The sequence below is a fragment of the Manacus candei genome, unplaced genomic scaffold (assembly GCF_025592945.1).
Source record: "Manacus candei isolate 608988 ecotype Guabito, Panama unplaced genomic scaffold, ASM2559294v1 h1tg000109l, whole genome shotgun sequence".
Lineage (NCBI taxonomy): Eukaryota > Metazoa > Chordata > Aves > Passeriformes > Pipridae > Manacus > Manacus candei.
The window spans coordinates 2,200,651-2,214,655 of record NW_026138157.1 but is presented as its reverse complement, the minus strand read 5'-3'; the positions used below and the strand labels follow the sequence as shown (position 1 = coordinate 2,214,655).

Sequence of the window (14,005 nt, the reverse complement as noted above, 5' to 3'; positions counted from 1 at the left end):
ACATAATATATTGTGTATGCACCTGTGCAAATGGCACATACTTGCACTGGGGTGGGTTTTTTTGTTTTGTTTTGCTTGATATTTGAGGACTTCCAGTGTGTTGCTTTCTTGGCAATCACTATAGGCAATGTCTGTGTGACAGCATATTCACTCATCTCATGTAAAAGCAGAATATTTGGGCACTATAAGCAAAATATTAGGCGTCTGTCCTCAGTGCAGCATGCTCTGAGCAAAACTCTGCTTTGTTTGTGCTAAAATTTCTCTTGGCATTATGAGAAGACCTGGCCTATGACTATTTGTGGGTCTAGTTTTCCTGAGCCTGGGTCAGAATGGCATCTTTTAGTGAATATGAATTTTTCCTTTGTCGATTTTAAGGCTTTGTGATATCTCAGAATTCTATTTACTGCCATCCGTGATGAAAAGATGATGATAATTGGTGTGTCTTCTATTACACAGCTTTTATCTTTATTTTAGCTACTACCTGTTGGGTAGATACATGTTTGCATAGTGTGCTGTGGTAGCTTGTAGTACCATGTGTTAGGGTAGAGTTTTCCAGGTGGGGTGAGAGGTACTGATCTATTGGTTATGAGCTACTAGATTTGCTCTGAAGGTTTATTTAGAGAAAAAAAAAAGCTGTTTTGAAGTGCAGTCTGTACTGCTTTCCAGTGTTCAAAGTTGGCAGTGAAAACCTAATTGATCACTGAAATGTTGAGTAGTACTGGTGTAGGCAACGTGAAAATATTGGGGATAAAACTTCTTTCCTCCAGTCATTGGTTTCTTATTATAATGCATTACTGTTTCTTGGAAATAAACTCAGCTTCTCAGACCATCTGAATTATGCTGCTTTTCATACAAGATCAAATTAGTTTGCAAGATTCTTCTCTTCACACAGATATTGCTTTTACAAAAAGAATCTGAAATACTCTCCATCATGTCAGTATAGCAGCCTATATATACAACATGCTGTTAAAGTTTTTCAAGACTCAACTGCTTAGTTAGTTAATTTCAATCTATTTATTAAGTTTGTTAATAAGAATATTTAGCACCACAGAATATGATTAACATATGTACACATATGAATAAGATATTCTGTCTTTTAAACTGACATAGTGGGTTCATGCACAAGCTGTGACATCGAGGGCATGAGTGACATGAGCAAATGACACTGAATGAAACTGGTGATTTTTATAAGAAGTTAGGCATACAGACACCTTGATTGGAGTAACCTTTTGTTCAAAGATTCAGCCACAAAGAAAAACCTTAGTTACTTTGTCCTATTTTAAATACAGTGTTTCTGGTCGTGCCTGGGACTGCAGCTCAGGGAGACCAGAACTGAACAGAGTGAGCTGGAAATGGGAAAATGAGTGCAGATGAGAGAGGGGGGAAGGAATCCATCTTGCAGTGAGTGAGGTGAAGTTTTAGATCTGTTTCCACCTTGACTGTGTGTCAGTTTAAACTAGTAGGCCAGTGAAGGGCAGAGGAATACCTGCTTAGGCTTAGAGAGGGAAGAATTAAAAAAAAAAAAAAAAAGTCTTAAAAACCATCTAAGGTGTTTTCTGAGAGCATTCCAGCATTTTTGACACAGTGTACTTAGATGTGAAGAAATGGTAGGAGTGTTGTTATGCATGTGCACTGTATTTGCCTTTCAGTCTGCAATCACTCCCCTGACTCTCAGGTGAAATGAAAGAAAAGATCTGCAACTTCTCACTGGTAGATGCCTGGTGCTGTGTGTATGTCCCCAGGCTGTCAAGGATCACACTGGTGCAATTGCTGATCTAGTGATGGGTAGTAATTGCTACCTTTTATTAGTAAAGGTAGTAATAGCTTTATTAGTAAGCTGTGTCCAGTCTCATGGATCACAGCAGGTGTCTGTATAATTGCTCTGCTCACTGCATGTGCTTACTCCTGACATAATTCCAGCCTGTTATTGCTGAGAATACTTTTGGCCAGTGAAGCTGTTCCTCTAACATGTGCAAAGATACTTGTCTTGATGTGCATTTAGTGGGTCAAGTGAACCTGAGAAACTTTCTTTTTGGACAGCTTTAAGTGTGTTGTTTAATGCTTGTGTCTGGACAGGAGTTAAATTGGACTGGCAGGCTTTAATTTAAAGGGCTGAGATTATTAAGGCAGGTTTCACTTCTATGAAGTGCTGGGAAGAACATAGTGTTTCTTCAGGTTAGCTGTGTTTAACCAGCTTTCAAACTCCTGTAATTTGTAACAGGTGGCTGTATTTCTACAGCTACAGGAAATCTTTCTTTTGTCTATAGTAGACCAAGAGATGTGTATTTTCATATAAATGTTGCATTGACTACTATGTGGTGTGATGTACTTTACCTGAGACTGTATTTTAAGCACAACAGTAGAATGGTGTTGTCTTTGCATGCTTTAAGGTCCATATTAGATATGTGAAAGCTTTTAACTGGTAAGTTCTAAATGACCTGCAGCATTGCTGAGATAACCACCTTTCTTCTGTGCCATAGGGCTGGAGATGAGGTCAGCAGATCACTTGAAATAGTGAGAAGGGAAAGGAGGAGCTGCCAGAGTGGGTTTTCATCAAGATTTCATATTTAGGAAATACTTTTTTGGTCTTCAGGCATGCTGCAAACTTTCTCTTGGGCGTTGCACAAAAGTGCTGATGATAAGCTTCTGGAAATACCAGCATATTTGCCCTGGTGTCTGGTATTAATGTGGTATGATTTGTGTTCATTGGAGCAATTTACAATTAACATTGTGCACCCTCAGATTATACAGGAAATGGAGGAGCAGGACAGCTCAGATAATGCACAAAGAAAAGGAAATAGATTACGAATCAAGAGGCTCTAAGAATAGAGCTGAACATAGAAAAGAGAAGTCTCTGCAATTTGTTTGTGGAATATCAAGATCTATATATTAGTAAAACTACAACCTAGTGAAGCTCCCTGCAGCACAGTGCAATGCAGTGTGATTTAGTTTAGGTAGAACAGGTAGCTTGTCTGCCCACAGATAACCCAGAAGTATCTCTGGAGAAGTGCCTTCAGGATGGTGTCAAACATCTTGAAAAGATCTTACCTATTTTCATCAAAAAGATAAATTCTGTGCCAATAAGCTTGTGCTATGTTGATTTCTGCTTACCCAGTTTCCTTTGTAGCTAACATTTATAGTATGGGTACTTCAGTTACAGAAAGTTGAGTTTTGTTTTAAGTTGTTTATTGGAAAAAATTACTTATTGGACTTAAAGGTGTGTTTTATTTGATTGTGATGTGAAAGCTTGGAGATTAATGCTTTGGTTTTATCAAATATAAATGGCAAAGGGTGCTTTGGCCTTCAGACACTTACCAGTTTCTTCATTTTTGGTTTCCTAAGAAAGCAGTTTGTAATTTAGGATAGATTAAAATTGTTTAAAAATTTATGAATACGTTCTGTATGAGATAAGCGGCATAGGTGTTCAGTATTGATATTTTATAAATATGTTTGAAAAATACTATATCCAAGCTCATATGTACCTGACCACTAAGACACTGAAGGAGTTTGTGTTCATTGCAACTGATAAAGTCAGATTTATGCAAGAAACTTGAGTTCATTGTTACATTATGGATAATTTTTTCATTGTAAATTAGCAAACGGTTCCACAGTGTCTGGGATTTAGTTTGTCGTGTGCTGCAGTTTATTTCTGTTGATGTTGATGGGTCATCTTCATTTCAATGCTTGATTCCAGGTTACTTCCATGAACCCAAATAGATCATATACTGGAAAAAGCTCTAGAGCTTGAATCTGAGGGATGTGTGTCTACTCATCCTGCCGTGTGACTGTGTTATGTTATGAATTGCATGCTCTTTGCTTGGGCACTTGACAGCTGCAATAGTACATTTTCCCTTCAGCTCTCATGGAGTTAGTATCGACACCATCATACTGATCAAAGTCTAAAAATTCTAAACAAAAAAATGGCCTGAATTTAATGCTGAGGGAAAGGAAGGGTATGGGTTTTTTCTTTTTTTTTTTTCCTAGGTTTGATTTGGGATTTTTTATTTTTTTTTTTAGTTTGTTATGAAGTAATTGCATTTACTTTCAGATTTTTTTTTCTTCCCTTACATGCACATTAAGAAAACTTTACCACTTAAACATTTGTAAATTCTACTCACTTAGTTTGCTATCTAAACCTTTAGGAGATCAACTTCATGTTTTCTGAATTTTTCCAGGAGCGTTTTTTGTAACCATTTTTCATTGTTGTGGTTTTCTGGTTTGTTTTGGGTTTTTTAATTAAAAAATAAAATTCTGGTTTTGCCCTCTGATTTTACTGAGAATGTAATTGTCCCTTACCACATGAGAGTAGTGAGTGAATTTCAGCATCTGCACATCTGCAGGACTTACATTGCTGCTGTGATGGACTTGCTGAATAATTGACCAAGATCCAAAAGGACCATTTCACAACTGGTTAAGTAGCAACCTAAATGTTAATGTATTTCAGTTCAATTCAAGAATATTAATATGGAAAAGCAAAATTTAAGTTTAATGCTTCAAAAATGTACGTGTTATTAAAAATGAGAATTAATATTCATAAAAATTTATCATTTTACTAATACTTCCATTGCAGTTTGGCATGCATTTTTCTCCATGGTGCAATTTTGCTAATTTTGTGTTTCTAAGATGCTCCCTTACCCATTATCTACATTTAGTTTATATGCTACAAGAGATTTTTAGCTGTGCAAACAGGTTAATGTACTTGTATTTGTACATGTTATTTTGCAAGAGTGTGCTAATTGCAGTAAACAGTAAATGTAGTAAACTGTAAAATAGAGAACTTGTCCAGAGTGGTGAGTTTTCTAAGGATGTGGTCTGAATCTTTACAGTATGTAAAAAAAATGTTGCAATGAGAATTCTTAAATGCAATATTAAAACACCCCAACTGGGATAAAATGTCTTATACAGTTGTGTCACAAATCTAACTTTAACCTACGAGTAATAGTCATTAAAAGAATGTTCTCTGTCAGTCCTAGAATAACAAATTTGATGCTTAATATTCTCAAGTGCTGCATACTTTCCCAGTGAACATATGATAGTCATGCATATGTAAATTTGGGCATGATTCAAAAATATGCTTTTTTGTAGCATTTCTGCATATACTTTTTTAAAGCTGGGTAAAATCCTTTTATAACCATGTGGAGGACTCCTGGGATTCCAGTGTCGTGATTCAGTTCATGAGTTTGGGTTTTTTGTTTGGTTTGGTTTGGTTTTCTGGTTTGGGTGGGTTTTTTTCAGATAAAAGTGAATGTTGTATGATATAATCTTAAAGCTAGTGATTGCAGTTCAGCTTTTATTTTCTAATACAGTTCTGAATATTTTAAAAATTACTGTTTACCTCCTGGAGTTGGATTTTTATTCTCAAAAATGTGGATACAATATTCATATAAATGTAAATATTGAGGCAGGAAGAAATGAGTTCCATTGACAGCCTGTGGACATACATACTGACTTTTAGTGCTGGGAAGTATAAATTGTTTTCTTAATGTAGAATAACTGCATGTAATATGATTAAACAGATTCTGGTATTCTGTTGTTGAAGATCTTGCCATGCATGTTGATCAGTCCTGGTTTTGATCTGCTGGTGGAGATGCCAGTTTCTGCCTTAGAATGGTTTCAACATTAAAAGTACTATCAGTCATATCTATTAAAAAAAACCAAACAAAACAACCAAAAAAAAAACAACAAAAGGGGGGGAAGAAATAATGAACATGACAAGTCATTTTTCTGAGCACATTTCATGCAGAAAGCATGGCTCCTTTTTTTTTTTCTTTTTCAGGCAGAGACTTCATAGCTGTGCCAAATTCTGACTCTGTTCTGTGTAAAAGAACATCAGGGTAGTGTCTCAACTTGTCTGCCTGTGATACAGAACTCTGATAGGCAGGCAAGCATTATTAAAGCTTTCCTAATGTTTTTAAGCCATAAATGGCTGTCTAGGAGATAGCTCTGTTTTCATTATCTGTACAATATTAAAGTCTGATGAATCAAAGTTGTAGAAGAGGTGATTCTAGTTTGAGTCTGATACCTAAAAAAAAAAATAACAATTGAAACAAATTTTGATTGCTAAAACTGTTGAAACCACGAGAAAGGAGGAAAAAGTGAGAATTTCTCAAGAGGTCAGAAATATAAGATTATGTGTTTTTCTCAGTTGCAGAGTAAAGATAAGTAAGCAAAACTGATATCAAGTAAAGGAAAAAGCAGATCAAGTATTGTTCTCTGTGCTGCAGAGAAATTCAGCCATATATGTTGATAATTTCCACAAACTCTTCTTGGAATATGTTTAAACTTAAGCAGAGTGTGTTACCTGTTCATTTGAAACCAACATCTGTTTTCATGATACAAAAGAGACTGACTGGACATGTGCAATGTAATTAAATTTATGGGAATCATGGTGCTAATGGACTGCTTTGGGATTTTGAGGAACATTTTTCTTCTGTTGGGAATGGAGATCTCAATGTTTAATATCACTTTGATTGCAGAAACCTACTCCTGCCACTTGTAATTTCTGTAGAGAACAAAGATGCAGTACTTTGGCCTTTCTGGATTAGTCATGCTTCTTGTGGGCCTGTGTGGCAATTAAGGAATTGTGTCCAGCTGCAAGGTGGTTGCATGACTGTTTAGATAAAAGTATTTTATGCAAAGTAAGATGGTAGATTAAACAAGATAATGCTACCATAAAAGATCATTTGACCTAATTCATAAGGCATTTAAAAGGCAAAACACTGAGGCAAAACAAATTCATTCTCATGCAAAACATCAATGAATGCAGTTTTGTGAAACAGATTATTCTCTTCTCTCCTGTACCTGAACTACATTGGACTAACTCAGTCTGCTAAGTGCTGTCCTGATCCTGACTCTGTTCGAGCTTTTAAAGGTTTTTTTGGCAGCCCAGTATTTAATTTATTAAAACAAAAAGTCCATAGTGGAAAACACTGCAGAAGCTTGTTCTTTCCTACATCGGTATGCTTAAGTGTATGGGTTGAATCATGTGGAGGAACTGTGGAGGCTCTTTGTCCTGTTTCTTTGTCAACTTTGTCCTTGAACTGTGATCTTAAAAGCATTATCAGTGTTGCCTAAACATACGTTCCTGTATTTATTTTTCTTTTGAATGTTAGAATAATTATTAAAATGTGTGCAGTAAGCATATACATTTCTAAAAGCAAAACCTGGAAATTGTTTAGTGTTCATACAGGAAAATTAGATCTCCCAAATGAGCAAATATTTTAATAATAATGATTTTTAAATAATATTAAAATAGTTAGAAATTATCCAGTCCAAATTGCTACATACCATTTTAAAGATTAAGAAACACGATAGCTAGTGAATGAAGAACTACCAAAAACAGGTTGTAGAGAAAAATACTTTGCTTGAGTGTGTGAATTTTTTTTTCCCTTAGCTAGTTTTACATGAAATCATAGGCTTGGACTAATGAACCATTTTCATTTCAACTGCCCTATCAAACACCTACTCATTAGTCAGCAGCTGAAAGTGTTAGAAGAATGTGCTACATCTGTCACTGGCAGCATTTCCTACCAAACTTGTTTCCACTGAAGCTTGGATAAAATCCATAAAAACAGGATTTAAAATGTGATATTGTCTTATTTTCTGTATTCTAACCTGTCTCTGAATTCAGTTTAAATCTCTCTTAAAATGTCTTTTATTATGCCCTTGTTCACAAAAAGAATATTTTGTTCATTGTATAGATCTCCTTATAGTCAAACCTACACATTTTTGCTGCTGCACTGAACTTCTCTCTTCTTAAGACCTCTACAGATCAAACATTGAATGCAATATTGATACATGTTAATGTAAATCAGTGTTTGTTGGATAACTAGCATGCTCTCAAATTTTTACTCCTAAATGCAGTTTTTTATGCTTAATTTCTTGAAAGTGCCATGTGTGATCTATGTAATAAGGCCACAGACAGGAGTGAGTTTGGTGGTATTTTGGTGGAGTTTTCACAGGGCTTGGTTAAAATAGTGTGCCAGTACTTGAAATGAGCTTCTGCAATCTGCCCTGGGAATTATGTTTTTGCACCAGATGCTATTTTTAAAATACATTTCTTTTAAGATAATAATTTTTTTGTGTTGTACAGCTTTCTGTACTCAACCAATATCTACTGATTTCTCTCCCTACCCCCCACTTACAAAACCTTTCAAGTATACAAGATAAGCTGAAGGAAAACTTGGCACTGTTGAGCCTATGTGCTACAGTGACCATGCAAATATTGGGAAATCCAGATAGTGACAAATCCAGTCACAGGCAGCTGTTTGTTAATTCCACTTTTAACCAATTTTAGCTGTACTAGAAGGAGTAAGTACTATCAGTTCTCAGTGTGGAATGTAGAATTGTCTTTTGCCATGCTTCAGTCTTGAGAATTCTTTAAGGAAGCTGCATGGTAGTTCATACCCCTTCCATTTATCATCCAGGTAAGGATTTTTTCCTTATCTGTTTTCTTTTGATAGCTTGATATTAATATGGTGTTGATTGCCTCTGTTTTCTTGAAGAATTTCTTCTTGGCTGTCTTTTGGAATTGAATCAGAACCCCGTAGGACAAGCCCAGCATCATTTCTATTTCTATGTTTTTTTCCTCCAGAATGTGTAGTATCCAGTACCTTTTCTCCTTTAAAACAAAGTTATTCTCTTTGAGTTCAGGGTTGTGATGAGACCCTTATTTTCTACAGCCTGTCATCATTTGTGAGAACAGTAAGTTTTGCGTAGGCTGTAATTGGAGGGGGGGAAGTAAACTACATTGCTCCTACCAGAGAAAACAAGTCATGTTTATTCCTATCCCTTTTTTGGGTTGCTGTCTGGTGGGCCAGATAATGGAATCAACATGGCTCAAACTCACTGTTTTTCTTCTCATTTTAACTCTGCTCAGGATCCCTAATCTAGTTCGACCATGCAGCTGCACAAGCCGTCGTGCAGCAACTCTAGGCAGTTGTGCACCTGTGCCTCAGAAGAGATGGGATGGCAACAGTAGCTCATATAGGTTTAGCTCAGCTTAGACTGCCATGGAACACAGTCTAACTAACCTGACAATAAAGTAGCTTTCTGTTGGCTTAGTGGACTGCACCAACTCAGCTGTGGGTCTAATGGCAACTGAAGCAAATGAGAAAATAATATTTTCAAATATAAGGAGAGGAATGCAGGAAAGGGCCTGAAGCAGTCTGCAACAGGGCTGGCTTAGGTTGCTGAGGAATAGCAACTTTAGCAATTGTGGAGCTATGCCTTTAGTAACCTTAGAGCTCAGACTAAATACCCTCCCCTCCTCTCTCAATCAGAACATGAAAACTCCTCCTACAGTCTGAAAGGTGTCTTAATGTCAATACAAGTTCATGCAATTTTAATTATCTTATGTTGTTGATTCTGTCACTCTCAGTTAGAATAGCAGCTGCTTTAGAATGGAAATAAAGGCAACCTTTGGGCAGGTGAATTCGTTGTGTGTTGTAGGGGGATGGAAAGGGGGGGAGGAGGGTTGTTTTCAAAATCACAACCCAAATGGAGTGTTTGTTTTTTTAAAAGTGCTACATAGCCTTCAAGTGTAAAGAGTATTCACCAGCTGTAGTGCTGCATGCTAGGTGATCTTTAAGGTCCCTTCCAACCCAAACAATTCTACGATTCTATAAATGTGACACATTAAATTACATCCTGAGAACTTTATAGGAATTTTCCTTCATTCCCATCATCAGAAAGTTGGAAGCAATGAGCAGGGTTGAGAGGAAACCTGTAATTGCTAGTTTCACTATACCATCAATGTTTTTTCATTCATTTAATTCTAAAAAATGGATAGCTGAAGTTAATACAGTTTTTCATTCTCTCGCAACACAAGTGTCTTCATAAATTTGTTAAAGTAAGCTCTTTTTCCTCCCATTGATAGTCACTAGCTCTGTTCCATTTGCACTGTGATATTCTTTCCCTTCCCATTAGTATGTCAATTCCTAACTCAGTTTTCTTTGCAATTTTTTCCCAAATGAAGTTGCTCAAAATAATTCAGCTTAAGTAAATATTTTCCTTTGGTGGCAAATCAAATATTTTAAGGCTGAAACAAAGGGAGGGTATACAAACCTCCTGAGCAAAATGTACCTCTCGATCTGTAGGACTGGTGAGAAGATTGCAGATGTTGTTAACAAGTAAAAGGTCTTGTAAAGATAAAAGCACTTCAGCTCCACTGATGTCCTGTCAGAATTACACCAGAAATACACTGAATTATGGCTCTTGTCACCAGTTTCTTGGTGGTTTACTAAGTACTGGCCTCAGTTCTAACACAGTCCTTCAAAGAGGAAGAAATGGGAACAGGGTATGTGGTTCTTGCAAAAGAAAACTTACTGAATGTGACTTGGTGTTCTGCCAGTACGACTGCTGGCACCACAAATGTCACATTTACTCTCTCTAGTGAAGAACACTGGAGGGGGGTTGAGTCTTAAACCATTACCTAAAATTTTCTAATGAACCTCCAACTTTGAAAGGCATGCTTTTGTATGAAATGGGAAATGAATGGCACTGTAACTAAAGCAATATTCCCTTTCTGCTCTGTTGTTGTGTCCCATTGGACCAGTAGTCTTCACAGCCGTTTAATCTGTGCAGGGAGTTTGAGAGAGATACACAAGCAGCAGCTGACCATTAAAGTAGAGAGGAGGAGTGATAGAGCAGCTGCTCTTAAAGATATGGTTACCAGATAAGCTGGAATTTTAAACCTAATTTTTTGCCACTTTATACTGCAGTTTATCACTATGGAACGATCTAGTTGTACTTTAAGATGGGGAAAAGAAACAGAATTTGCCACAAGATTCTACATGTGAAAATATTTCAAGAAATTACTTGAGTTGTTCAGTATTCTCCTTCATCCATCAAAATCTTGTAGAAAAGCTTGTTTGAGGTCAGTCTTGGTTTTGTTTTTAAATCTAGGGGTTTTTAAAGGCTATGGTAGCTTTTTGTTTCATAAGACTAAAGCTCCACATTGAAGGTTGTACTTGATGATCTTAAACGTCTCTTCCAACCTTGATTCTGTGATTCTAAGGTATACCCAGGGGATATACAGATAAGAGCCTGACATTTTTGAGAATACACTTTCCCTGATTTTGCCTAGACTGGAAGGATAAAGGATTTGAATCTCTGTAGTCTTAGGGAAAAGGTTTAAAAAGGCATCAGAAATTCATGTAGTCTATTTTGATGATCTCAAAAGCAGGATCAATTACGTTTACGTCACTCATTATGTTTGGCCATTTTTTAAATTATTAGGAAGTATACAGTCTTTTATTTTGTTTCAGTATACTAACTGTGAGAAGATTTCCTTTAATTTCTAACCTGATCTTCCTTGATGGAGGATGCATTTACTGTTTGTACTGAATGTAGAAAAACTAATTCCTTCCACCTCCATAATTACTCTTTAAAATACTTGGATGTTCTCAGTCAAGTCCTTTCTTTTAAAAACAAACAAACAACCACATCAAAATCTCAGAGGAGCTGAAGTTTTTTTAACTAAGTAATATTTTCAAGATTTGTTGTCTTTATGCTTTCTCATTTGGAAGGTACTACTTTACCCAGGAGGTACCACTTCAAATCGGGCCTTGTCAGCGATCACTAAATCCAATTGATTTCTTTGTGTCTTATGGGTGATGTTCCTCTTTTTTGTATTGCAGTTAATCTTTTCCCTTCATTCAGTTGAATAATATTCAGAACAACTCTAAATCACCTTTGACAGTGTATTATTGTAGTGCAATATAATTTTCCTAACCAGGTATGTATATGCCCTATAATTTGTTTTTATTTCAAATTTTCATCAGCAAATTACCTAAATGAAAAGTGTCTTATTTTCTGATGTATTCCATTTTTTTGGAGCAGATATGAGTTAGGACAGTGTGATAGAATAAGTAATCTAAATGCTTATTAAAACCAGTATGTCCCATACAGTATTTGGGGAGAAGCACGGATTAGATTTGGAGATGGCACAAGTGTAACAGTACCAGTTTCTCTGCACATCACTCCCAGGGGTGCAGTACCTAGGAGACAAAATGGTCCTTCAAATAGCTCCCTGTAAAAGTAAATGTGCAAGTCTCATATGATAAAGAAAAGGTTCCTTACAGTTTTGTTCCAAATATCTTAAGTAATTGAACTAACAAGTTTAGGAATTGTTGCGCTGTGCTTTTTTTTTTATTATTTCTGGGATTATGAAGCAAAACTGTTTTCATATGCTTATATATTGGTTCTTAGTCCTCCAAGACTGTAGTTTTTAATAATAATCTAAAAAGTTACTTATAATTACTGACCTTTCTAGAAAGGAAAGCCAGTGTTTTGCAATATCCAAGTTTGACAGCATAATCTTAAGGTAGTTCCTTTTTTAGACTGAAAGAAATATTCAGGTGCAATTTTACATTGAGGTTTACATTTCTGGATTGAAAGAAATATTCAGGTCCATTTCTAGATTGAAAGATATATTAAGCATGGAACATGAGGTTTTCATCTCCTGCTTGTAATGTGGACATATTTTTATGAATAAGGTACATAGTAGCAACCGGTGATAAAACAGTTTATGGAATGCTTGTGAGGTTTTGTATTTCTAAATCATCAATAATAACAATTGAAAGACCTGTATCTGACTGCCAACTGCCTTTTATTATGGCCCTTGAGAGGTAAACTTGTAGATGTTGCCCTTAACGCTGTGATTTTTCACGGTTAAATTGAACTCCGATTTGGTAATCCTGGGCAACCTCGCTGAAGGAAAGGTTAAGGAGAGAGGGGCGGGGGGCTGGGAAAAAGGCATGCGCTCTTTCTAGCAGGTGCTACTGAATATCCTCGCGGGGGCGGGGATGTAACAGCAGCAATGAGATCATCCTGGTTCAAAAAAAATAAAAAACTAAATACCCCCCCCCCCCCCAACCAAAGGCAGCGGCCCCGTCATCTCCGCAGCCGCTCCGGGGGCGCGGGCGGAGCGCGGGTTGCGGGGGGAGCCCCGCACCGGCCGCCGCTCATTCGCGGCCTCCTCGGTGTCATTTGAAGTTGCTGCCGTCGGCCAATGGGGCTCCTCCCGCCCGCTGACATCACTCCCCAGCCAGTTCCCTCCAGCTGCAGAGCGCTTCAGTTTCTGTCTTTTTTTAAACTAAAATGGAGGCTGGTTTCTTGCCTTAAGGAATACAGTGCTGTGCCTGCTGGAGCCTAGATGTTGACATGTAACAGAGCTGGCAGCAGGATGGTGGTTGACGCAGCCAATTCCAATGGGCCGTTCCAGCCCGTGGCCCTTTTGCATATTAGAGGTGAGTTATTGTGCGGGTGAGAGTGATTCGCGACCCTCTGACGAGCGAATAAATGGCTATTGTGGAGCTCGGAGAAGGGGAGCAGGAAGTCCTTTGTAGCCCGGTCCCTCTCGGTTTGTTACAGCCGCAGTAAAACCGGCGGAGAGCAAAGCCCGGTTTGCATTAACCGTGTTTGGGGAAGGTTTAAGAATTCGGGAAGGCATTGCTTACATAGTTAAAAGCAGGTTTTACTGCTTTCTGCCGTAACTCTCCCATCCCCCTTTCAAGCTGTGCTGATGTCAAAGGATGTGAAGTCACTACCCCAGAAAGGTACTGAGTGGGGGAGGGAAAAGCCAAGTTATCCCTGTACCGTTTCTGTAGAAGAAGGGCAAACCTTTGGTGTGCTGCGAAGCCTTTTTTTTGTGTGTGAATCGTTCAGATAGAGCCCCTTTAAACTGCTCTGCAGCTTGTAAAAGAATTGGAAGTGTTGTCGAGGAGGAAGGGGGAAAAAGATGTGACATTCATTATGAAAATATCCTTTATGTATTCAGAAGGCATTTCCCAGAAGAGATGCATTTCGGCTTTAACAAGGAACCTCTTATGTGCCTATTGCGTTGTGCAGCTCTGAATGTTCAGTTTCTTCACGGAATATGTTCTTTTGGGTTTATAGAATTTGTGCATTGCAATTCTACATTTTATATCATTTGTTGGGAAAATACATGTTGGTATGACACTTCTGTGTAACACTGTGTATCTCTTGTTCTGAATTTTTTTGC

At 37.4% G+C, this 14,005-nt stretch overlaps 1 protein-coding gene across 2 annotated transcripts in view; it reads left to right on the top strand.

Annotated features, from left to right (window-relative positions):
* PPP2R5C (protein phosphatase 2 regulatory subunit B'gamma) overlaps window positions 1-14,005 on the top strand; it is a 79,068-nt gene that overhangs the window by 17,054 nt on the left and 48,009 nt on the right. Inside the window, exon 1 of one of the 2 annotated variants that reach the window (XM_051769631.1) lies at window positions 12,732-13,250. The exons of the other annotated variant lie outside the window; for it this stretch is intronic. Coding sequence (XP_051625591.1) covers window positions 13,157-13,250 — 94 coding nt within the window. The 5' untranslated portion in view covers window positions 12,732-13,156. Of the gene's footprint in view, window positions 1-12,731; window positions 13,251-14,005 lie in introns of those variants that run through there. 2 annotated transcript variants of the gene reach the window in all.